Source organism: Chrysochloris asiatica, unplaced genomic scaffold, assembly GCF_000296735.1.
Source record: "Chrysochloris asiatica unplaced genomic scaffold, ChrAsi1.0 scaffold00025, whole genome shotgun sequence".
NCBI lineage: Eukaryota > Metazoa > Chordata > Mammalia > Afrosoricida > Chrysochloridae > Chrysochloris > Chrysochloris asiatica.
In genome coordinates, this window is record NW_006408543.1 from 12662782 (window position 1) to 12688658 (window position 25877).

Sequence of the window (25877 nt, forward strand, 5' to 3'; positions counted from 1 at the left end):
GGCAGGGCCTGTGCAGAGTGCTTTGGGGGTACCCATTGACCCCACAGGCCTCCTCTTCCTCTGGGAAGCTCCTATGTCAGAGGTCCGCTCGGGTGTCACCTCCTCCAGGAAGCCCTCCTGTATTCCTCCCCTCCCATCCGCCAGTCTGGACTCAGTGCTTCTGACTGTGCTCCCCTCAAAATTCCCACAACATTGCCTGGGTGGTCCCAGGGCTGTCGGTGATGGGAAACCTGCACGTGGAGGCTCAATATGTGTGGGATTGGGTCTGATTGCAGTGTGGGCATGGCTTTATCTCACATACCTTACCTGGACATGTTGTCAGGAGGGACCAGTCCCTGGAGAAGGACACCACACTCAGTAAAGTAGTTCAGTGAAAAAGAGGAAGACCCTCCCCATCCCCCCAATGAGATAGATTGGCTCAGGACTACAACTCCCCAGCCCACTGTATCTGGGTTTGGTGAAAGGGGGTGAAGGTGGGACAGTGGGGTGCCCATGGGCACAGGCTGGGGGTGTGTATCACAGGCAGCAGCAGAGGGGTGGAAGGAGACAGTCCCTGAGACAGCTGTTGTCACTGAGTGCTATGAAGTCCATTCTGACTCACGCTGTCTTCAAATAGAGTAGAACTGCCCGCCCCATAAGGCTTTCTAAGCTGTGGTTTTGGGGGAACAGATCACCAGGTATTTCCATGGACCCACTGGATGAGTTCAAACCACCAACCTTTGGGTTAGCAGCCAGGTGCTTAACTGTTTGTACCACCAGGGTTCTTTCTGAGGCATTTTACCCTAGAGTTAGTTCTGACGTTTAACAACCCTCTAAGACAGACTAGAGCTGCCCCATGGGGTTTCCAAGGCCCTGCAAAGCCATTTGAACTGCAAGGTTGGTGGTTCAAGCTCACCAGCTGCTCCTCAGAAACCCTATACAGGGGCGCTATGGATCGGAAACGACTTGACAGCACTCAACAATAACAATCTTATGAGCAGACTGCCTCATCTTTCTCCCGTAAAGGAGCTGGTTCAAACTGCTTCCTTTTCCTTTACCCGCGGCACCAGGGGCTCCTTCTGGGACATTGGTTTGTTGCTCGGTGCTACCATGTTGGTTCCTGGTCCAAGGGAACAGAGCATGCTCAGTCAACAACAACCCCAAAAACCCTTCCGCCTGAAACCAATGGTGGGGCCAACGGTGTCAGTGGTCATCTCATTGGGGGAGGGGTCATCCTTTCTTTCACTGACTGGTCCCTCTCAATCACACGTCCAACGTATGTGAGATCAAGTCTCAACGACTTTGCTTCTAAGGAACATTCAGGTTGGACCTCTAGCACAGATTTGTTTATTCTTCTGGCAGTCCGTGGTCTAGTCAGTATTCTGAGGTCGGAATCTCAGCATCTGGTTGAGGAGAATGTGGACAGATGGGCTATGAGAGGACTCATAGGTGATCCTTACACTCATAGTTCCCCCAAACGTCCCTGCAAGCCAAGTCCCTACTCATCCAGAACTGCTCTGTGTTTCTTCTTTGTCCTTGGGAACCAGTCAAGGACCAGCTTCCTCAGCAGCTATAGCCGACACATTTGTGCTCCTAGCCCTGGCTGAGCTGTCCTGCCCTGCAGGCAGGGTCAAGGGGCTGACCAAGGCCTGTCTCCCACAGGCAGCCCTGGCAGAGAGCTCCCGCCTGAAGGGGCAGCTGGCCGTGCTGCAGCTGAAGACAGATCTGCTGAGCAGCATCCTGGGCCAGGAACGAGCCACAGGCTTCCTGGAGCAGGCGGCAAACTCCATGAGGACCCGAGACCTGCTACATAACAGCCTCCTACAGCGGAAGAGCAAGCTCCAGGTAAGCATCCAGCCTGGTCCTCAGTGCTCACCCTATGACACCCAGCCCGGCCCTCAGTGCTCACTCACCCTGTGACACCCAGCCCGGCCCTCAGTGCTCACTCACCCTGTGACACCCAGCCCGGCCCTCAGCGCTAACTCACCCTGTGACATCCAGCCCGGTCCTTAGTGCTCACTCACCCTGTGACACCCAGCCCAGCCCTCAGCGCTAACTCACCCTATGACACCCAGCCCGGCCCTCAGCGCTCACCCTGTAGCACTCCAGGCCCTCTGTCCCACCCAACCTCCATCTCCTAAATATGCGGGACTTTGATGCCAGCCCCCTTAGCTGGTCTTCTATCCACCTCAAATCCCCTGTATACACTGCAGTCGAAGGGTGAGGATCAATTCAAAATGCAGGTAAAAAACACTTTGTAAATTTTAACCCACCACAATAGTGACACATTTCTGAAAGTGTATACCGTATCAAAACATAACATGCATAGTTTATGCTTTAATGTAATAAATGTTTCTTGGGCATCTATTGATGATGGTGATGGTGGTGGTGATGATGATGGTGATGGTGTTGGTGACGATGATGGTGGTGGCTATAGGCCAGGCTTCTCATCTCATCTGAGTAACAGCCCTATGAGGGAGATACTGTTATTTTCCCCATTTTACAGATGAGGAAATGGAGGTAAGAATTGTCAAGTAAGTGGCCTGAGGTCACATAGTCTATTATTAACTCCTTGACTTAAAACAACAGAAATGTACCATCTCACAGTTCTGGAACCTTCAAGTTCAAATCAAGGTAGTGGCCCTGTTGGTTCCCTCTGAGGGTTCTGAGGAGGAATCTGGCCCATTCCTGTCTCCTAGCTCCTGGCAACAGCCTGAGACCCTTGGTGTTCCTGGTTTATAAACCTCTGACTCCAGTCTCTGCCTCCACTGGCACGTGGCCGTCCTCCCTCTGCGTCTTTTCAAAGGCCCTGTGACCAAACAAGCTCATACTCACGGGCCCCAGGGATTATGAATTCACGGATCTGTAATCCACCCTAACACACAGCTAATAGGTGGCCGCGCCACAACTCCGCCATCGCTGTGTGACTCCTGGGACCCTACTCCAGCAGGGCCAGGCAGGGTTCTAGGTTCTGGAGGACAAAGAAAGGAAATCCGGGTCTTTGCATTGGTAGTCTATTGGTGGAAACGAATAAATAGACAATTACCCGGCCACCTCAAAAGTACTATTCTAGAGCAAGGGCTGAGAAAATTTCTGTAAAGGGCAGCTAGCAAGTATTTCAGTTTGTGGACCGGAGGGTCTTTTGTGACTATCCCTCAACTCTGCGATGTAGCTTGAAAGATGATTGGCCGAGTCTCAATACAATTTCAATTCCCAAAACATTTCTAGCAGGACATGGTGGGTGGCTGGGGGATAGAGTTTGGTGACTCCTGTCATAGGAAGGTGTGGCCAAAGTGTTGTGTTCTGACACTAAGGTGGGAGCAAGGAAGGCTTCCTAGAGGGGGTGGTGCTGAGCTGACCAGAAGTCTGGGAAAGAGTCCCCGCGGTTGGGAGCGTGAGGTCTTACAGCGGGGGCCCCGTTCCCGCCCCTCGTGTCTCCCCAGAGCCTGGTCTCACAGCACAGGGATTTCGCAGCGGCTTTCGAGTTCCTGCAGAAGAAGCTCTTGACCCTCCAAGCCAGGCTCCAAGCTGAGCACGTGCTGCAGCGGGATCTACCTGATAAACAAGCCCAGCTCTCCAGGCTGCAGGTAAGGGCTCTCAGGGGACCACGTCACCCTTGCTCAGGTACCCAGCTACTCCCCACCCCCTGCCTCTACTGAAGACATCCACTGCTATCCAGCTGGTTCCGAATCACAGTCACCGTACAGCGCAGAGTAGAACTGCTGGAATAAGGCTTTACAGAAGCAGATTGCCACATCTTCCTCCCTCGGAGCCACTGGTGGGCTTGATCTGATGACCTTTCATCTAGCACCCAGCAGTAGAGAGCATTCCCAGGGTGCCTCCTCACCAGCACAGCAGCCTGTGGCTTATCCCAGAGCTGCAGAACCCCCCTTGATATCTGACCTCCAACCTTAACAGACTTATTTACCTGAGGGCGACTGACCTCTGCAAAGGCTTTAGTGGATTTTAGATTGAAAAAAATAATCATTTATGGAGGTGAAACTTCCATAGCATAGTTACCTGTTTGAAAGCATTATGTTCGGTGGCATTCTGTGCATTCGCGATGTTGTGCAGTTGCCAAACCTCACCATCCCTCCCGAGCGAAAAACAACGTACCCGCTAACATACAGCTGCAGATTCTTCGGTATAATCAAAGGAGAAGCTGCCCTTGTGTTGATTTCTTGGTTCCACAGGCTAACATCTGTACTGATTTTAAAAGTTGCTTTACGAGGTGTTTTTTAATGAGTCCAGAGGCCTTCTGTTAACAAACCAATTTTGGGATTAAGAATCAGTGTTTAAAAACACATGACTGACACAGGCAGAATGTGGGACTCTAAGGAGAGAAGCAGCGACACCAGAGATGGAGGCAGAGATGACAACATGGAGAGAAAGTGCAGCTGAGGACTCTAGACTCATGGAAAGAGAAAGGCTGTGTGCTGACGGCTAGGAGGGAGGCTTGGAGAATGTGCCCTTTGGTTGTTGTTTAGATGATTAGATATTCCTGAGTGATTTTGTGTACATCCAAAAAAAAAACAAACAAACAAACAAACACAAAAACAAACTGAGGGAATAGAAGCAAACCCTGTTAAAATGATGGTGCTTGGAGGGGAAATTGTAATCATTGCAAAGAAACAAAACAGGATAGGATGAGTGCACAAACCGATGTTCTCCCATGTAAACTATCACTCAATTCACAATAAAAGCTTTAAAAAAACAAAGCATAGGTAAATAAACACCAAAAAAAAAAAGAAAGAAAGAAAGAATGAATTCAGAACCATTTATATGTCAGAAAAACAACAAAACATGACCAATACCCAGCAATCAAACGCACTACCATCAAGCCGATTCCAACTCATAGTGACCGTGTACGGCAAAGCAGAACTGCTTCATAGGCGTTCCAGGCTTTCCAGGCACAGACAGCCTCATCTGTCCTCCAGGAACCAGTGGGTGGGCTTGAACTAGCAGTCCAATGTTTAAACAGTCCAATGTTTAAACTACTGTGCCACCAAGCTTCCTCTAAATGGACTGCTGTTGTCATTGTTAAGTGCCTTTGAGTTGGTTCTGACTCATAGCCACCCTGTATAGGGTTTCTGAGGAGCAGCTGGTGGATTTGAACTGCCAGCCTTCTGGTTCACAATCCAGTGCTGATCTTACAGCGCCATGTTGATATTTAATTGTTAGATTAGTGATGTGCAGTTTAAAAATACAGCTTTTTTAAGAGCAAGCTGCCTCATATAAAAACCAAGATGATGGAACCTGCAAGGCCTTTAAAGAGGTGACTTTTTTTGGCTTTAAAACTGAAGTTGCGATGTGGTTCTTGGTAAAAAGAACTGGTCACCGAGAGTCCAGGTGTAGGTATGTCCCCAGAGATGTGCCTGACTTTCAACATAACTCATTTTCACAAGGCCCCGGAATAGGTCCTTTGATTTTTAAAGTGTGCATACGCCTACCCTGGGAGTGGGCCCCACAGACCACTCATATTGGGGACTGTCGGCATCCTGGGCCCTCTAAGCCCCCCACCCACTGTGGTGATCTGCTCTAACTATCCCCCAGGACAGAGATAACCCCATTCTTCCTCTTCCTCCTACAGGGGCTGCAAGAAGAGGTCCTGGATTTGGGGGTGCAGATGGAGGCAGCCAGACCTCTGATTCAGGGGAACTCCAACCACCAGCACACAATGGACCAGCTCTTCTCCAACTTTCAGTCTCTGCACAGGTCTCTGGAGGTAAGGAGTTCAAGCACAGGGCCAGTACTGGCTGCGGGAGAACCAGACCACCCCACTCCTTGTCCTGTCTCCCTGCCCGCTGCCCGTCCCCACCATTCCTCACAGCATCAGGTCATCCTTATCTAGCGATTAAATCTCAGCTATCAGAGATAGGTCTTAAAAAGTAACATGCAACCCCATACTGTGACAGGGGCCAAGAGGCAAGAGAGCAGGGCATATGCTGGTCCCAGCAATGTCCCGGCCCCATTCCCATGGGCAGCATTCATGGCCAGCTGAAGGCCCTGCCATAGTGTAGGCATGGTTTCCCGGTGGCGCCTCCAGGCCAAAGCACCTTGCCGGCAGTGCCCTCTAGTGGCCACCCGGCATTTTTCTCATTTCTACACAGGATCAGCTTCCCTCCTGTTAAGTGTGGGAACTTGGAAATATAGTCCATTTCAGAATTGGCACCCTGGCTTGTTGAAATGTGGGCTCCAGCCCCACTCCAGACACTGATTCAGATGGAGGCTTGGGTCTGCATTTGTAACAAGTGCCCCAGACGAGTTCAAAGTCAGCTCTGGGAGCCGCACTGTAAGAAAACACTTAGTTTCAGGGACTCTTGGCTCCCTGCTGGACTAGCCCCGCCTCACCCTATTTGATAACACCCCCTTTACAATCCAGAAATTGGTAGATAATATGTTACCCACATGAGTCAACCATTAATAGGCTGGCCTTTCTGTAACGCTGTTGATAAGTGCTGTTGAGTCAGTTCTGACTCATAGTGACCCTGTGTAGGATTTCCCAGGAGCGGCTGGTGGGTTTGAACTTCTGACCTTGTGGTTAATAGTCCAGTGCTTTTCCTTTAATGCCACACCAGAGTTCCTTTCTGTAATAAAAAGGGGAATAAAAGTAAAATAATTTCTTTGAGTATCCTTAGTGGCACAGTGGGTTAAGCATTGGACTAACTGAAAGTTGACGGTTCAAGCCCACTGGCCACTCTGTGGGAGAAAAATGAGGCTGTGTGCTCCAGTAAAGATTTACAGCCTCAGAAACCCTGTGCAGCGGTTCTACTTGGTCCTATAGGGGCCGCTATGAGTCAGAATCGCTCATTTCCTCTAAGACAATGGAAGCGTCCAGAAAATGCTGCACCACATCTATCGGCCTTGATGGTCTGAGTGGCACGTGTGGTCTGGGCGCATTCATTTAATTCTGTTTAATGAAGTAGCCACCATTGGGTTCTGTGATCTGAGCCTCTGCCCCTCAGGGGCTCGCGGAAGCCCACCAGTCCCCGTTAATGGCCACATCCAAAGGTACGCTGGATGTTAGTTACAACAAGGGACATTCACTGCGATCTGCTCTGTGTCGGATGCTTTGCCTACATTAGCTCATTAATTCTTCCCAGACTTCTGGGTTAGCAGCTAAGTCTGTTAGCCGTCTGCAGGTTTGTTGCTGTATGCTATCGAGTCAATTCCAACTCAGCAGCCCTGTGTGACAGAGCACAGCTACCCTATAGAGTTTCCTAGGCTGCAGTCTTTAAACAAGTAGATAACCTGTTCTTTGTCCCCCAGAGCCACTGGTGGGTTCAAACCACCAACCTTGCAGTTAGCAACGGTTTTGAGCTAATTGGAACCACAGTTGATTTTTTCTAAAGGGACCGCCTTCTGTGGGGACAAGAAAGGAGGACCAGAGAACTAGCCTGTGTTCCTGTGGAGCGGGGAGCCCTGGGGCACAGTAGGTCTGGGGTCCTGTGAGTCAGGGCGTGTGCGGGGTCTCTGACCCAGTCCTCACCCCCTCATATGCTGCAGGACCTGGTGGAGCAGAACCAGCAGGGCGTGCGGGATCACGTCACCTTCAACCATGAACTGCTGGAGTTTCGGCAGTGGGTCTCCATGCTCACCCACAAGTTGGAGGCCCACCAGGGCAATGCCAGCCCCTGGGGGGCGGAAGCCCGAGAGGCTGAGGTCGAGGTAAGCCCGGCGGGCGAAATGTCGCTTCCTATGGACGGAGAGTCCCAGGATCACACTAGGGAGCCTCACTCTTCACTGTGTGCCTGTGTGTCACCTTCAGAAGCTGGTGGCTGAACTACCGGAGAAGGAAGGCCAGCTGCCTCTGATCGAAGCCCACGGCCGACTGGTGATGGAGAAATCTTCTCCAGAGGGGGCTGCTATGGTCCAGGAACAGCTGGACGAGTTGACCGAGTCGTGGAGGGGCCTGAGGCTGCTGACGGAGCGCTTGCTAAGGTGAGTGCCTTGTGACCCTGGGCATTCTGTGTCAGGGTCCTCCCGAGTGGACACCTCCACCCTCTGGTCCCAGCAGCCATCCTAGCAGGTATAGTAGGAGCTGGGCTTTGTCCCATTCAGGCTTGAGCCTCAGTTTCCCCACCTGCATCACAGCAAGGTAACGTGAGTCCCCACTTAGGTGCTGGACAGGAACGTGTCCCAGCCTGGTGTCTGAAAATCCCCATGGACAGGCAGGTCCTCATGACTCCACTGGCTGTCGCTGCTCCCGTGGCAGCCGAGCCGCATCACATGACCACACTGACTGAGCAGAGTTTACCTCCTCAGCCTCATCAGAAGCTGGAAGCTGGAAGGGACAGAAGTGGACCCCGGGAAGAAACCTGTGTTCACCAACAACATCCCAAAGTCGGGGTTTCTCATCAACCCTCTGCACCCCATTCCCCGGCGTCGTTACCAGGTGAGTCTGTCTAGTGGGGCTTTGGGAGTGGGGCCAGTTTCTGTCTGGGGTATGGGGGGAGTGGTTGCTGCACATGCTCAGTTCTCTGATTGTGACCAAGGCCCCATCTTGGGTGAATCCTACCTGCTGGGGCTCAAGAAGTATAGAAACACCTCTGAGCCCGTGGCAGTTCAGTTGTTTCTAACTTGTAGTGACCCCATAGGACAGAAAAGAGTGGGTTTGAGGCTATAAATCTTTTTTATGGCAGCAGACTGCTTCATTTTTCTTCCTTGGAATGGCTGGTGGGTTTGAACCACTGAACATGTGGTTAGCAGCCAAATGCTTTAACCCACTGTACCACTAGGACTTGGATTGCATGGGATTACATCAAGGATCTCAGCAATCCCAGATGCTGCAGGGCCACCTGGGCGGGTCCTAGACATCCATTAACCAAATGCTGGAGGTGCCAGCAGGTCAGGGAGGAGCTCCAGGGTTGCATAGGTCCCTCTGGGCCCAGGTTAGAGATTGCAGACCAGCAAGATGGTGTGTGTGTGTGTGTGTGTGTGTGTGTGTGGACGCTGGGAGTTGTGTGAAAAAGAAAGAACCCGAGTCCAGTGCATTCTCCGTCACCTCGCCCCGATGGCTTCTAAATTCCTGAGTCCTGGGGAAAAGAAAGCCATTCCTGCTCTCACATTCACTAGTCAGCGCTCCTGTTCAGTGTCCCCGTGTGCCAGGCGCGTCCCTGGATGCTTTTCCCCCAGCCACTCACTGAAAAGTTGTAGGGTCGAGTCCACCAGAGGTACCTTGGAAGAAAGTCTGGAAATAGACTTCAAAAAAAAATCAGCCACTGAAAGCTCTATGGAGCACAGTTCCGCTTTGACACACACGAGATGGCCATGAGTTGGCATCTGGCTTTAATACCATAGGAGGGGGCTTCAAAAAGTTTATGGAAAGTGGAATGAAAAGATATTGGGATTTTTCTATGAACTTTTTGAAGCGTCACAGGTTCCAGTGTGCACCGACTTCTAGTCCACATGCAGATTCTAACCCAGTAGAGCTGGGCAGGGCCTGAGAATCTGCATTCCTCCCCAGCTCCCAACTTATAACTGTGTTGCTGGGCTCGGAGCACTTTGAAGAATAAGGAGGTGCAAAGGGATTTGTGAGTGAGTGTGAGTGTTGATGCAGTGTGAGCCTGCATCAGGGTGACGGGACCCAGTGTCAGGATGCGAAACCCTTCCAGGAAACAGTCAGCCGACCTCCGGATGTAGGAACTGGGGGAGGCGTTTTCTGTGAGAAGATCGTGTGTGCAAAGGCCCTGAGGCAGAGAGGGTTCCTGGGCAAGGGCCCTGGAGAAGGCTGGGGTTTGGAGACAGGACAGTGGCTTGGCAATGAGGTGGCAGAACTGACTCCTGAGGCTCTCCGGCCATCAGGAAGGTGCGCGAAGCATCCAAGTGTAAAGGGAGACCTGAGCTGAGTGAACCTTCTTTTTAATATTACTTATTACTGGTGTCATCATTACTTGTTACCAATGACATCATTACTTGTTACCGATGACATCATTACTTGTTACCGATGACATCAATACTTGTTACTGATGACATCATTACTTGTTACCGATGACGTCATTACTTGTTACCGATGACATCATTACTTGTTACCGAGGAAATCATCACTTGTTACCGATGACATCATTACTTGTTACCTAAGTCATCCTTCCTTATTACTGATGAAATCATTACTTATTATTGATTTTATTACTTATTACCGATTCTATCATTCTTCACTCCTGGTGTGGGGCTGGTTTGCTGGACTGGACTACACACTACAAGGTTGGTGGTTCAAACCCACTGCTCCTTGGAAACCCTACGCAGAGTCACCATGAGTCGGAACTGACTCGACAGCACTTTTTAACAACAACAAAGCCTGATTTCATCATTCCTTGTTACTGATTTGATTGTGGTTTGGGTGAAAGTTTATATATAGTGCACATTCATTTCGCATTCAACAATTTCTGCGCATTTTGTTTGGTAACATTGGGTGCGATCCCCTCAAGGTAACAGCACTCTTCCCACCTCCTCCCTGGAGTCCTCATTGCCATCTGTCCTTCCTTCCTGCTGCCTGAGCTTGGTTTGGGGGCAAACGTTGTCCTTTTGGCCTCTTGTTTTTGTTATTTTGTTTATAGTTTACTTTAAAGGCCTGTGTGTTAGAATCGAGTTTGGTTGTTTGGCTGAAAGGTGTTTCTGGCTGTGGGTTCAATTCCAGACTTGGGTGTTGGGGTGGGCTTGTGGTTTAGACAGATCATTCTGGCTGCAGAAATCAGGGGGTGGGGGGTCAGGAACAAGACTGGTGGAAAGGTAACCAGTTGAAGAGCTGTCTTGGTTAGGGCACAAGGGAACAGGTCGGCAGGATGAAGATTCCTCAGGCCCTGAGTGTGCCTGTGTTGTGGGGATGTTGTTCTCGAGTCCACCCCACCCTGGGCCTCTGCCACCAGCCCTGGCCTGGCCCCTGGGCCTCAGTGGACCCCCAGCACATGTACACAATGGGTTGCTTCCACTATCCCTGCAGGGAGATCTTCCCCAGGAAGAAGGAGATGGCCAGGAAGACTTCTCCCAACTCCTAAGGAACTTCGAACAGTGGCTGCAGGTAGAAAATTCAAAGCTGGTTCGAATAATCGCCACGAAGACCACCACAGCCCAGGACTTAAGGGCCAGGGACCTGAAGCTGCAGGTTTGTACCTAAGGACACTGTAGATGGGTTTGTCACCAGGGGTTTCTTCCATAAAAGAATCACTCAGAGCTTGTCAGCTCTTCTCCAATGTATGTAAATAACGGTTTTATACTTTGGGGATTGAGATATTTTAAGAGAATTTTTGCTAGCATACATTTGTTCATTCAGCCAACTTCTGTATTTCCCCTACATGGAAACTGTCACCGCCAATCACTTGACTCCATATCAGTTAGCTGTTGCTGTGTAACAAACCATCCCAATACTTTCAAGAACCATGGGACATATAGTGCCCTCCTACATTTCCAGTCTCTGAGGTTTAGTGGGAAACTGCTATCCCACTTTTTAGTGCATGCTGCCATCTGGTGGGGGATTATATAACTGTATGGATCTGAAGACTGTCCTCATTCCACCAACCCCAGCACCACAGAGAGCCCCCTTCGGCGCATATATGTCCTACTGTCCCTGTAGTTTCCTCGAGGAGTCTAGGAGTGGTGCTGTAGGATATACACTGAACTGCTAACCACAGGTTGGAGGTTCAAACCCACCAGCTGCTCCCTGGAAACCCTTTACAGGGTCACTGTGAGTCAGAACCAACTTGACAACACTTAACAACAGTTGTCTCAAAATCCATATTGCCTCAAACAATTTTTGTCATTTCATTCAAAATGCCTTCAATTACTGAAAGCACACAGGCGCTCTGGTAATGTAGTGGTTACAAATAGGGCTGCTAACCTCAAGGTCTGCAGTTAGAAACTACTGGCTGCTTCACAGGAGAAAGATGAGGCTTTCTTCTCCCATAAAGGTTTACAGACTATGAGTCAGAACCGACGCTACGACACACAACCACCACCACTGAACGCACATAGTTTCAACAACAACAACAAATGCAAAGCTGAAAATAGTTCACTCCTGAAAGTGTTAAAGCAGTCACTACGCATTGAATCCCTGATTCTGAAGGTTGGAAGCTGGGCAGGACTTGTTGGCTCCCTTGTATGTCTGCTGTCCATTGCTGGTCAGCTGGTGTCTCTGCTGTTGTTGGTGGGAATCCATGCACATGGATCTGTCTTCGGCCAGACAGCCCCGAGTGCTCGCCCAGCATAGGTGGGGTCTAAGAAAGCAACGGAGCTTTCTGTGAACTCTTGGAGGACTTGGTCCTCAGATGACAGACTCTGAAGTAACCATGGAGGTCAGCAGTCCAAGTGCCCTTTTGTGCAGGAGTGTGCCCTGTAGGGGTCCAGAAGAAGGTGTCTGACCTTGGCTTGAATTGGCTATGAGGAAGGACTCTGCTTACCCCTCACAGCATGCCTCTCTCTCAAGTAAACTTTGGCCCCTCTCTACTTGTCAAGTGGGACCACCGAGTCCTTGGAAGGTACGCTACAATGCTGCTCTCTCCCCAGGAGCTAGAGTCACGTGTTCCCGAAGGACAACGACTCTTTGAGAACCTGCTTCATCTCGGGCCAGCAAGGGGGGCCTCGGACGAGCTGGAGGACCTGCGCTACCGATGGATGCTGTACAAGTCCAAGCTCAAGGACTCCAGCCTCCTACTGGTAGGTGCTCCCCAGCTCATGTCAGGAGACACCTCAGCCCACAGTCCACTCTCCCTGTGCTAGCATGGACCAGGCTGAGGTGACCACTCATGGGTCCAGGACGCTTGGCTTGAGTGATGTCATATAGCCATCTTAGCCTAAGGTCTCTAAGCGAAGCAAATGGTCCACCATTGAAGGTTGGTGGCTCGAACTCACCCAATGACACTGCAAAAGAAAGACTTTGCCATTTGCCTCAATAAAGATCAATCAAGAAAATTCTATGGGACCGTTTTACTCTATAGGACATGGGTCGCCATGAGTCAGAATGGACTCCGTGGTAAAGGGTTAGGTTTGGTTTTAGACATCCATGATGTTGAAGTCCCAGCAATCCCATCGAAGTTCATATTTAAGGGGCCTCCCAGGCACCTTCCTGTTTATCATCCCAGCTCAGTCCCTACAGCGCCCAGACGGGACAGCTGAGACTTTGTGAATAACCCAGGCCAGGTCACACAGTTAGTATGTGATGGAATCAGCATGAAAACACCACTCTTAGGTTGTAGGAGGAACCCTGGTGGCATCGTGGTTAAAGAACTCGACTGCCAACCAGAAGGTCAGCAGTTCAAATTCACCGGCAGCTCCACAGGAGAAAAATGTGGCCATTTGTGACTGCAAAGATGACAACTTTGGGAATCCCAGCGGGCAGGTCAACCCGGTCCCATGGGATTGCCGAGTTGGAATTGGCAGTGGGCTTGGTTTGGGACTTGGTTGCTCTAAGTGTGATGGAGGAGGCATTGGACTGGGGGTTTGAAGAGTTCAGTTCTAGCTCCACTCAGTCATGAATTGGCTTGATGACTTTGAGCAAGCCCTCCTTGTGGGTCCCCATGTCCCATATGTAATCCTATTGATTACATATGGGACATGGGGACCCACATGAGGTGCCGTAGAGTTGATTCCAGGTCATAGCAACCTCTGTGTAGGGTTTCTGAGGCTGTAAATCTTTGCAGGAGCAGAAAGCCTCATCTTTCTCCCACAATATTAATCTTAGACATGTTTTTAAATTATGATTACATTTTCATATTATTTCAATATTTTAAAATCCATGGTTGATACGATTACTAAACAATAATAGCATACTTGCTAAGTGCTGTCGAGTCGGTTCCGACTCATAACGACCCTGCATAGGGTTTCTGAGGAGCGGCTGGTGAGCTTGAACCAACCTTGAGGTCAAGTGCTTAGCCTGTGGTGCCAAAGTAAAATCGTGATGATAATCTTCCATAAGCAACCCATTGCCATAGACTGAGTTTCATTGCACAGCAACTCTAGGAGACAAAACAGCTCCATAGGGTTTTCAAGACAATAAATCTTTGTCTTTAGACTTTTTCTACCTCATTTCTCCTACTAAGCAACTGGTGGGTTCGAACTGCCAACCTTTTGGTTAAGAGTCAAGTGCCTAACCCCAGTGCCAAAAGTAGACAACATTTTCCTGGTTTGGCACTGTAGGATAAGCACTGAACCACAAGGTTGGTTTGAACCTCAAGGTTGGTGGTTCAAACTCACCAGCCGCCCCTTGGAAACCGTATGCAGAGTGGTTGAGAATCAGATGGCACCAACTCAACAGCACTTAAAATCAACAACAAAAATCGAGTCTTTGTTAGATGCCAGGTATTCACAAGGGCCCTACAAAGGAGAGTGTGGGATTGCTTCCTGGTAACTGATGAGGAAACTGAGGCACAGAGGTTATATATCCGTGTATTCAAGGATGGGTGGAAGTGGCAGCCTCCTCCCTGGGCCCTCTCAGCTCTTGGCTTTCCTGGCCCTGCAATTTCTGAACTGGCCACTAGATGTCAGTGCAGCCCCAGCCAGGCCCAGAGCCCGGAGCCTCTAGGGATGAGGCAGGCCTTCCCAGACAGACTCCCACCTGGGCCCAAAGTGTGTTAAAAAGCTCATTAAATCGAATCACCTGCTGGTTCAGCCTGTCCAGATGACCAGAAGTTTAAGAGAAGTACTCCCTTGACAAAATGAATATTCCATTACAGGCTCTGTTGGAAGTTAAGTTTCACTCGCTTAACTTTTTTTGTTTTTTTTTCCACTTTTTCCTCTCCTCTCCTAAAATAACAGACGCAGAGTTCTCCTGGGGAACGGACTGGTTTCCGAAAGGTATGTCGTCTGCCGTCTGCTCCACACTGCTAGAGAGCAGGGCGCCGGGAGGGGTTGGTGGACTCGTGATGCTGTAGGACTCTGGGGCTTTCTGGAAGGTTCCGTTCAGTTTGAAGAGTATTTATGGGGGATCAGCTCTGGGCTGCACTGTGCTGGGCCAGGGGTCCTTGTTCTCAGGAAGCCCCAGGCTTAGGAGGAATGGGGAGCCAGGCAGGAATGTGTAGTGTATACACCATGGTGACAGGTATGTGATAGAGGTAGGCAGGTAGATCGGTAAATAGCTCATATCACATCAACTCTGAATTGAGGCAGCCTCATGGACAAAACAAAAATTTCCTGGTTCTGTGTCATCCTCACAGGTATCAGCATGTTCTGGTCCATTATTATGGCTAATGTATCTTAACGATCCTCTTAATGTATCTTACTAATGTGTCTTACTCATCCTCACTGACCCTCTGCTTCCCCAAACACTGTGTCCTTCTCCTGTGACTGATCTGCTGTCCAAAGCAAGTGAGTCAGACAGTGTTTTGTTATGACCCATAAGGTTTTCATTGGCTGAGAAGTTTGCCAGCCCTTTCTTCCTGGTCTCTCCTGGTCTGGACGCTTCACTGAAATCTGCCCACCCCAGGTGATCCTACTGGCATTTGAAAGAGCAGCAGTGAGAGCTTCTAGCATCATAGCAGCATGCAAGTTGTCACAGTAGGAGTCACAGTAGGCAGGTGGTAGAGGAGGGACCTCGTATTTATCATTCAAAATCAGGACATTTTGTGCAGTACACAAGAAAGCTATTTAATAACCAGGATTGTCCCAAGAGAACTGCATTGTTGGCCTCTCTGGTGGTAGAAGAACATCAGTGATCCACTGGGGGACAAGAGACCAAGGGGACAGGTCAGTGTTACTTAGTAGCCACTCAGAGTGTTAGGAATTAAATCAGGGCGCAGGAAAGTCATTCAGCCCTCCCATGACACCCCGAGGCATGGTTAGCTCTGTTTTAAGCCTGCGGACAGTGAGGATAGAAAGATCTAGATGCCTTGCTCTGTGAGTGCACGCTGGTCTGGCCCTGGACCCACCCTCTGGAGCAGCTGAGCACCTGCCCCACCCACCAACATTTCCTGCGTCCTGGAGTGGCTGTGGGGACTGGCAAGGCTGTGGCAAGAAGAGGTGAATGAGGTCCCCGCTGGGCTCTCCTGGACCTCACAGTCTGGAATTAGAACAAACAGAGAACAGGACACTGCAGGTGGCAAGGAGGCAGGACTCAGCAGGGGTGGGTGAGGAGGGTGGCCACTCAGCAGGAGGTGGTATTAAGGGGAGGATCCATGGGGCGGGGAGGCGGGGGTCCTGAGCTTCCAGGGTAAATAGGTGGATAGGGGAGGGAGGAAGAGGCATCCCGAGCAGGGATGGGGCTTATGCAGAGGCCTGGCAACGTATCAGAAGCATTACCGTAGCCTCGGGTCCCAGGAACCTGAACCTTTCCACATCGTGATGCATAGACATCGTGATGCCTTCGTACCTGTGCCCAGGAGAAAAGTGTCAGAACTGCTCACATGCCCTGTCCCTCTGTCCAGGCCCCCGGCTGCACGGTAACCTGAGACAGAAACCCCAGCTCTTCACCTTACACTAGCTGGGAGATGGGCCCACGTCAGAATCACCTGGAAGGCTGGCCAGAGTGGATTGCTTGTCCCTGTCCAGTCCCCAGAGTTTCTGATCCTGTAGGTCTGGAGCAAGACTAAAAAATGTGTGTTTCTAATAAGCAAGACCAGACTTCGTCTCTCATACTTCAGACACATTATCAGGTGAGACCAGGCCCAAGGACATCCTGTTTGGTAAAGTGGAGGGTCTGTAAAAAAGAGAAAGACCCCCACCCCCACCCCTAATGAGATGGATTGGCAGTTGGCGGCAGCAGTGTGCTCGGGTTAACAATGATCGTGAGATTGGAGCAGGAGCAGGCAGTGTTTCCTTCTGCTGTATACAGGGTCACTATGGGTCGGAACCGACTCAATGGTCCCTAATGACAAGTACAATAAGCGGCAGGTGTGTGCTGCTGGTCCAGGGATCACACTGACAGGCGCTGCTTTAGGCTGTTGGTTGGAGTGCGGGCTCCATCACACATGTGGTAAGTCTTTTAACCTCAGTTTTGGTGAGTGGCTTACCTTCAGTTCCCCCCTGTATAAGATGGGGTCAGCTGGCACACAGGAAGGATTCGGTTACCACATCCATGAGGACCCGAGAGAGTTCTGCAGACGCTGTCCCATCTTCCCTGTCTGAGAGCAAAAGGTGCAATGCCATTCCCAAGGGGAAAATTGCCCCGTTGGTTTCAGTCTCGTCTGGTATTGGGGTGTGGGTGTGTGTACACATTTGCACGTATCTACCTGCACCCACAAGGCTGACAGGGAGAAAACGGGTTCTATCTTCATAAGCTGTACTCCCGCCAACTTAAAACCCTCCCTTTGCATTATTTTTAGTCCAAAGGAAAGAAAGAAATTCTGCCGCACAGCTGAAATTCATGAGCTGTTGGTTCTGCACACGTTTTTTCTCTCTCTCTCTCTATGTCTTCCTGCACCATGCTAATGAGGAGCCTAATTGTTTGTAGAGACAGATTCATTAAGACTTATTAAGCTTGCAGCTACCTACGCAATGCCACTCGGTGCATTTTCTCTGAAATACACACACCAGAATGTTGAGCCTGGGCCTGGAGTTGACCCGGTCCCTGCCCTGGCCCTGAAGGTCGGCTGGTTCTCGCTGAGACAGGCTCTTCTTGCAAGAGACGTTTGCAAATCCTGTTTGTCTGGGTGGCTGAGTGCAGAGCCAGCGAGCTGGTTTGCAGACTCAACATCCTTCATTCCGTCAGGGACCTTGGGGCCCAGATCTAGATGGAAGGTGACCTGAGAGCGGCTTTTGGTGTCGCTGATTTTAAGACTCTTGTTTTTTTTTCATATTTCCACACCTCTAGAATTGGGTGGCTTACTAAAGCGAGTACCTATCAAGTCCATTCCAACTGACTGTGACCTTGTCTGTGCAGGGTAGCGGATCATTAGGCCTTTTACCCAAGTGTCTCTGGGCGAACTTGAAGCTCCAACCTTTCAATGAGCTGCCGGGTATTTTAGTTCTTTCAGAGGGGGGTTGGGTGGCTTCTCTTCTTCTCCCAGGTCACACCTACCTGGAACCCTCTTTCTGTTCCAGAAGGTGTCTGCTGGTGGTGGGGTTTTGTTTGGTCTTGTTTTCCGTCCTAGTAAACGTATTGGGTGGACGTTTAGACCAATAACTTCACCTCACACCCCCAACTCCCCACCCCTTTACATCCCCCGCTCCCAACCCCACCAACCCTTCACAATCTCCCCCCCCCCCCCACCATGCTGGACCACACCCAGAGTCCATCTCTAAAGCCTGTCATTGACCCCAGGTTCCCCATGTGGATGCCTCTGGATCATCCTAGATACTCACAACTGGGGTCCCGGTTCTGGGCTCAGAGCCCAGCCATGGATGGATGTCAGATGAGAGAGGGAAGGGACGATGAGGGACAGAAGAGTAGATAGTGGGGGGAGATAGAGGCGGAGGAGAGAAGCAAGCCTGCGCCTACAGGGCAGCTCCTAAAGGAGGCTCCATCCTTGCTTTGAGTCCTGACAAATCCCTTCACTTCTAGCCTTTCATCCAGAGGGGCTTCCCATCAGTTACCTAAGCCACCTCCCAAAGCCAGCTCAGATGACCTCCTCTGCCTCTCCAAACACAATCCAGGACCCTGGAAAAATCCACTTCTGTGGGTGGACCGTGGCCCTGCAGAGCATCATGGTTAAGAACCGGAAGGAACTCAGTCCCACCCAGTCCCTGGGGGAGCCATGCAGAACCTGGGAGCCCTCATGGGAGATGAGTCCTGGGCGGAAGCTCATAACAGGCAGGCCCAGTCAGAGTGGTCACTCCAAGGAGTTGTGGGAGCCGTCCAGGGAGTGTAGGGGTCCCAGACCCATCCCCCTTCTGGCGACTCTTGAGGAAGCTCAGAGAGGGGAAGCCAGTCAGCACATGGCTTGGCAGCTAAAGGAACATCAGAGGTGGTGAACACATGGCCAATTGGTGTCTCTTAAGAAGCTCTGGGGCTGCCCACAAAGCCCTGGTCCCCGTGGGCTGTGTAACCAACACCTCGTCTTTCTGTGGGAGAGTTTGAGGTCCAGGCCGGTCAGCTTCCAGAAGGGACCCATGAGCATAGAGTGGGGCCACTCAGGGTGTCTCTGTGATGTTTCAGTTGCTCATTGTTTCTTTAATTTTGTATTGTGACTGGAGTGAAAGTTTACAGACAAGACCGTCAGTTTTACATTTTGTTTCATCTCAATGATTACAATCCTCTCCGTGTAACGACATCATTCCTATCATCACCATGACATCATCTCCATCATTATCTCTACCATCAGCACCATATCACCCATGATCATCATCATTGCTACCATCATCACTATCATCAGCATCAGTATCACCCATCATCCTCACCATCATCATTGTTATAATCACTAATCACCATCATCGCTATCATCAGCATCCTTGTCACGCACCATCTTCCACACCATCACCATTACTATCCTCCTCATCTTACTATCATCACCATCACATCAGCTCCATCATTAGCTCCATCCTCATCCCCACCTCACCATCATTATCCTCATTTTACGATCAACACCATCACATTAAGGAGCTCTGGTACCATAGTGGCTATGAGTCGGGCTGCCAACCTCAAGGTCGGCAGTTCAAAACTACCAGTGGTTCCATGGGAGAAAGATGAGGCGTTCTGCTCCCGTAAAGATTTACAGCCTCGGAAACCCTGTGCAGGGTCACTATGAGTCAGAAGTGACTCCACGGTACTTAACAACAACAACCATTACATCACTACCATTATCTCCACCATCAACATCAACATCACCCTTCATTATCTTCCGGATCATCACTGTTACTGTTTGCCTCATCATTACAATCACCATCATCATGGACTGTGGATTTTAGTGCCCTGGAAGGTGAATTTTTGGTTCTTCAGAAAGCCAGCAAATGTATTCTACAGTAATAGCACCACTACCATGGTGCTGTAAGATAAGCAATGGACTTCTAACCACAAGATTGGTGATTCAAACCCGCCTACCACTCCTTGGAAACCCTATACAGGGTCACTAGGAGTTGGAACCAACTCTAGGACACAACAAAAACAAGAGCTTAAAGACTTTTTAAATTGTGAACTGAGTCATAATTTACATGGGAGAACATCAGTTTTACACCATCGTTTCATTGCAATGATTAAATACTTTTTATATTGACGCATAAATATACTTTTTTTGAGTCCTCACCACAGATATGGAGAAACAGAGGATCACAGATGCTGTTGACTTGACCAAGGTCACAGACATATGTGACAGAGGCTGGACTGGATCACAGACTGGCCATTTCTAATGGACCCCTGCCCAACACCATCCTTCATCTCAGCTGTGAGGGCCTCCACCCTCATGAGTGGACAGCTCTTGGTCCCACACTCCTTGCCTGTCACATCCATTCCATAAAGCCAACCAGTGTCTCTTGAATTTAGGAAATGTTCATTGATCAGTTTCATGGGCATTGCAGCAGATCCATCCACCAGGCATTTGGACTTGTAAGACTCATCTTCAGGTAATACTGATGGAGATGATGATGGAGATGGTGAAGGAGAAAGAGGATGGAGAAGAAAGTGATGATGATGATAGTGATGAAGTGAGGATGTCATGAATGACCAAGTCTAGAGTAAACCAATAGTAGAACCAAGTAGACCAATAATAGAACCAAGTCTAGAGTAACCAAGCACTGTCTAACCCCCATTGATAGACATTGAGGCTTAGAGAAGTTTACCTTCTCAAGAGTTGTACTCCGGCACTATTACACACCAGGCAAAGATGAACATCATCCCTGGTAGAACCTACTTCTCTGTTGATTTTTCTCTTCCTTTTACTCCTTGGATAGTAACACTCACCATAACCCCATTTCACGGAGGGAAAAACTGAGATGTGTGGGGTTGAAGAGTCAACCCTGATCCCTTCCTGCTCTTGGCACCCCCACCCCCCCCTCCCTGCCCCCTCTGAGTCCCTGAACCCACTCACACACCCCGATTTGGTTTGCAGACACAGCGAGGACTCCGCTCCCTCTTCCGGAAGGTGTGTTGTGTAGCGCTCCCCCTGCAGCTGTTGTTGCTACTGCTGTTGCTCCTGCTCTTCCTGCTTCCTGTAGGGGAAGAGACCCGCAGCTGCACGCTGGCCAACAACTTTGCCCGCTCCTTCAAGCTCATGCTCCGCTACGAGGGGCCTCCGCCTACCTAGCCCCTGGACGACACAGGTGACTTTCTCTTCCAACCTCCTGTCAGCTCCCAGGCCCCTCTGGAGGACGCCCAGGGAGCTGGCATCTGGGGCAGACCAGAGAGCACAGGGCAGCATCGTATAAATCCTGTATCCATGTTGCAAGAACCCGATGACCTTTTATACAATGTCGTCTTAGTCTATTTATACTAAATGTATCTGTATGTGCAGCTATGGAATAATGTATAGGATTTTTATAAACTCTGTATGTAAATGCTCATGCATATAATTTCATATATAATGCGTCTATTTGTAGTCAGGAAAATGCCTAGCCATTTGCTCCTGTGATGGGATTTTGCAGTATTTTTTACCTTGGTCTGCAATCCTCCCCGCTAGAAATCAGGAACGATAATCTGCCACTTTTCCAGCAACCTCTTATCTGGAACCCAACCCCTAGACCTAGGTGTTGGTGGAAAGGTTTCTGAACTGTTAGTAGAGATGGGGGCCATCTGCCCACTCTTACAGAACCCCGAGACTCTTCGTTTAGGGACAGTCACAACATTGGTTTTAATGCCACAGCTGATTCGAGGCTGTGGGTTCAACGTGGATGTGGTGATGGGCAGAGAAAACATGGTGGGTAACAGTGATGACAAGTCACAAGTGAGAGAAAGGCGAAAGCAGAGGAAGAGCTGAGAAGCACCCCAGAGTGGAGACGTGAAGGCAGGGGCCCCGGCCCGCAGCCTGCTGGGAAGGCTGAGCTGTGCTCCATCAGGGAGCTGAGGAAGGGGCACCGCCTGCCTGTGAGATGACCCTGCAGTGTGGAGAAAGGCACAAGCATGGCACCGGGTTCGGAGGCATGGACTTGTGCTGTGCAATGGACATTGTCAGCAGCTCAAGCTGAAGTGGGACCAAGGGACAGAGACAGGAAGAGCTGGTCTGGTCTGATGGTGCCCCCTTCCCCTCCTGGAAGGGGCTTTGCAGAGAGGCAGGTCCACTGGGCCAAGAACCCTCAGAATCCCCACCACCACCCATGGGTCCCCATAGGGGACTGGGAGCAACTGCCCCCAAACCAGGTCCTCTCCAGCGGGCCACCTTTGTAAAGTTGCCCTCCGAGCACCACCTGGGAAGGGGCTGGGCCAAACCCTCTGAGGTCTGAGGACAGAAGAAATTCTCTACCTTCCCCAGGGAATTCTGAGACAGTTCCAGGAAATTTTAAAATGGAATCACATTTTTTCTAAACCAGCACTAAATTTTCCCTTTAATATTAAAGCCTTTCGTGCCCCTCTTTACAAATAGGTTTTGTTGGTTCTGCTACAAACAGACCAAGTCCGTGTGCTGGAATCAAAGTATTACACATCCAGAGGGGAAACTGAGGACTCAGGGTACCGCGGGGGGCCATGCCCTCTTCCTACTGCTGTCTCAAACACCCGGCCCTTGGAAGCCAGCCATTGAGTGATCAGGAGAGGGCTTGCTACTGACTCAGAAGACAAACTTGTCTCAGCTATTTGGAAATCAAGTGGTCAGATGGGTCCAGGAAAACAAGGGGCAGAGGGAGCCAGCCCGGTGCTTGCTGGGTTGGGTTCACCCCCTCCTTAAAGGTCTGGGTGTTTCTGTTCCCTCCCTCCCACTTCATAGGTGGGAAAGATTGAGGCTTAGCGCAGAGAAGGTAAACAGCCATTTGGTGAGAGGCGGCAAAGTCAGAACCGAAAGCAGTCTCCCGGCCATGCCCTGTGTATCACCAGCCACCGCATGTCAGCCGCATGGAAAGAACCATAGTCCAGTATTAGTGCCGTGTGTCAGGTGTACTTCTTGTTGGGGACGAGGACCTGCATTGTGCAGGGCAGGAAAGGAATGCCTATCTATATATAACTTTTTTAAACTTTCGTAATGATGCCCTCGATTCTGTTTGTTTGCATAGCTCCGTATTTCTACAAAAGAGAATTGGTTATTTCCATGACTTTTATATAAAAAGACGGTTGTGATCTGAGATAAGCTGGTGCTTTTCAAATGTAATCTCTTTTGCTTCAAGTGAGTGCAGACAGTTATTCCAAAGACTTCATCTTCTAGCCTCGTTAACGTCCATCAAGTGCCACTGGAAGACAGCGTTGCAGGGGGACCTCGCGGATGTATTTTCCGTCTGTCCCAGGAGAGGGTGTGTTAGAGCATGGGATGAAAAATGTGGTCATCACTACCCAGCTGTGTGTGTGTGTGTATGTGTGTGTGTGATAGAGAGAGATGCAGAGAGAGAGAAACAACAGAGATATGTATTATGGAGAGAGAGAGAGAAAGTTTGACAGGGGGAGAAAGAGGGGGAGAGAGAGACAGAGAAAAAGACAGAAAGAGGCAGGAAGGAGGGGGAGAGAGACACAGTGATACTGCTGCCCGCCCCCTTTATGTGCAGAAAAGATGGGGGGCCGGGGGACAGTCAGGTAGAGGCCAAGAGATTCCGGAGGTGCTGGGGAAAGGAGAGAACAGGAACAGGGTACATTTCACTGGGTGTTTGTGGGTGCCAGCCCCCACCACACCCCCAGGCAACCACTTTGCAAAGCCATATTTCATTTTGTTCTTCCAACAACCCTGAGAGTTTGTTCTAACTTTACCCCCAGTTTTTGGATTAGGAAAGCTGAAGCTTAAAACGAGTAGGAGGCTGGCCTAAGGCAGACATGGGATTTGCACTCCTTGGTCTGACCTCAGAACCCATGCTTGGGATTGAGTGCCTGTCATCTCTGGGGACAGGTTTCTGGCCTGAGTCCCCGTGCAGGGCTGGTCCTGTGCAGAGAAGAGTCACACAGGGAGGCAGGCACCTCTCTGTCTGGCTGGGGGTGGGGCAGGTGGGGCGGGTCTAGGTGCTGCCATCTCCCCAGGGCCCTGCACAGAGCTTTCTTGAATTGTATTAAAAACCCAGAGGAGAGTGTTTCCTGACACCCAACACCCCTCCCGGATGTAGGGGGCGTGATCCCTTCCAACTTCCTGGCTTCACTTGCCCTGAGGGGGGCCAGGGTGTCCCTGGGGAGTGTTGTGGAAGGAGGCCTTGGACAGGGCAGGTGTGGAATTCTGCCCGCGCTGCAGGCTTGGGCGTGAGGCTGGTCCACACTCTAGACGTACCAGAATAACCTGAGACCATTGAGACTCGGACCTTGGTTGCCAGGCAAGTGGTTGTGTTTTTATTTTTACCTGGTGGGAGAGACATCTTCCAGACCTTTCATAGGTTTCTGAAAAGGCCCAGACTTAGCTCAGTTCAGCCCACCGGGTTCCTGGCACCATCACTCTGAGCCTCAGTGTTCCCATCTGATAGCTGGGCGTCATACCAGTACAGTGTAGAGCCTGGCCCACAGGGGCATGTGGCAAACAGCCCTCATCTGCCCTGATGAGGACTCGCTCTATGTACTTACCTTGTCTCCCACCCAAACCCAAGTGAGGGGCTCATTCTGCAGGCCCAGGGCTAAGGACCCATCACTGGATCTCAAGGTCCCTTGGTCTTCAAGGCCTCCTGCCATGACATGGCCCCTTTGCATTCCATCTCACCTCTCTGCAAGAGCAGCTGGGAGTGGGGGATCCCGGGGGACCTGTATTCCCCCTCCGCCTAAAAGAACTGTTTGTGATCGTCAGCACAGGCCAGAACGAGATTTTCAAACCATCCTTCCTTCCTCCCCCAGCGTTGGTAGGTGTTTTTGTTGTTAGATGCCGCTGAGCTGATTCTGACTCATAGACACTGCCCGACCCTACACAATTCTCACAACTGTTACATTTGAGTTCACTGTTGCAGCCACCTTGTCAGTCCACTTTGTTGGGGGATCTTCCTCTTTTCAACTGTCCCTCCACTTTACCAAGCATGGTGTCCTTCTCTAGGGACTGGTCCCTCCTGATGACATGTACAAAGTCCGAGAGACAAAGTCTCCCCATGCATGCTTGTAAGGAGCACTCTGGATGCACGTCTTCCAACACAGATTTGTTGGCTTTTCTGCCAATCCTTGTCCTTTCAATAGGCTTCGCCAACACTATCATTCAGTCTAGGAGCAACTCCTCCCTTCTGCCCAAGGAGGAAGAAGAGGGAATTTGTTTATAAAAAGAAACAACTGTAACATGCTTGTAGTCTGAAGTAGAGCAGGATGTACTCAGTGTTTGGAAGAACAGCCAATGGGTTGAGCATCCCCAGCACAGACTTTTTGGTTGTCATGGAAACATCATAGCTGCTTATGGGTTGGTACCCAAGCACCTTGTCCAGGCAGGACAGCAGCTACTCTAGATGGGACCTTAGCTCCCAAGAGACTCATGGGCTTCCTTTCTGGATGCCTACATCTGCACTCAGCTCACGAGGACAGCAGGCTGTTCCAAGGGACAAGCTTATAGCTGTCTTGCAGGTTGAGAAATGGGGGTCTTCTATAAAGCCCCCTACTCCTTCCAGAAGTCAAGACTACAGGGTCAAATCTTGTTTTCAGATGCAGAAACTGACACACAGGCTTCGCAGCTGCCTAAAAGCAAACAGCAATCAGAGAGGAGTCCCTGGGACTTGAACCCAGGGATGCTTGGCTCCAGCCCATGTTCATTCTAAGGCCACCTGGGTCTTACCTGCAGCTTCTCTTGCCGTTTTGTTCTGTGGGGGCTGCAGGTTGCTGCTACTTGGGCACCTAGTGAGCTAGTTGGGGAGCCGGGGGGGTTCCAGGGCAAAGCAGCAGGTTGCTTCCTATGTCCATCCCTCAGGATGAAGTGTTGGGGGTGGAGGCGAGTGTCTGCCCCGCCATCTGCCCCCTCTGGAAAAACAGACAGCTGGCCCCTGGCAGGGGGAGGCAAAGGACATCAGGCTGTGTGGGGTGTCTCTCAAGA

The 25877-nt window shown here is 50.4% G+C and overlaps 1 protein-coding gene across 1 annotated transcript in view; it reads left to right on the top strand.

Moving 5' to 3' along the window:
- The window catches only part of SYNE3 (spectrin repeat containing, nuclear envelope family member 3), a 57092-nt gene extending 36015 nt beyond the window's left edge, over positions 1 to 21077 (top strand). Inside the window, exons 8-17 of the mRNA XM_006839544.1 lie at positions 1642 to 1824; positions 3423 to 3566; positions 5570 to 5704; positions 7486 to 7647; positions 7748 to 7920; positions 8245 to 8378; positions 10923 to 11080; positions 12478 to 12627; positions 14725 to 14763; positions 20883 to 21077. Of these exons, the coding sequence (XP_006839607.1) occupies positions 1642 to 1824; positions 3423 to 3566; positions 5570 to 5704; positions 7486 to 7647; positions 7748 to 7920; positions 8245 to 8378; positions 10923 to 11080; positions 12478 to 12627; positions 14725 to 14763; positions 20883 to 21077 (1473 nt within the window). The remainder of the gene's footprint in view (positions 1 to 1641; positions 1825 to 3422; positions 3567 to 5569; positions 5705 to 7485; positions 7648 to 7747; positions 7921 to 8244; positions 8379 to 10922; positions 11081 to 12477; positions 12628 to 14724; positions 14764 to 20882) is intronic.
- The last annotated feature ends 4800 nt before the right edge of the window (positions 21078 to 25877 follow it).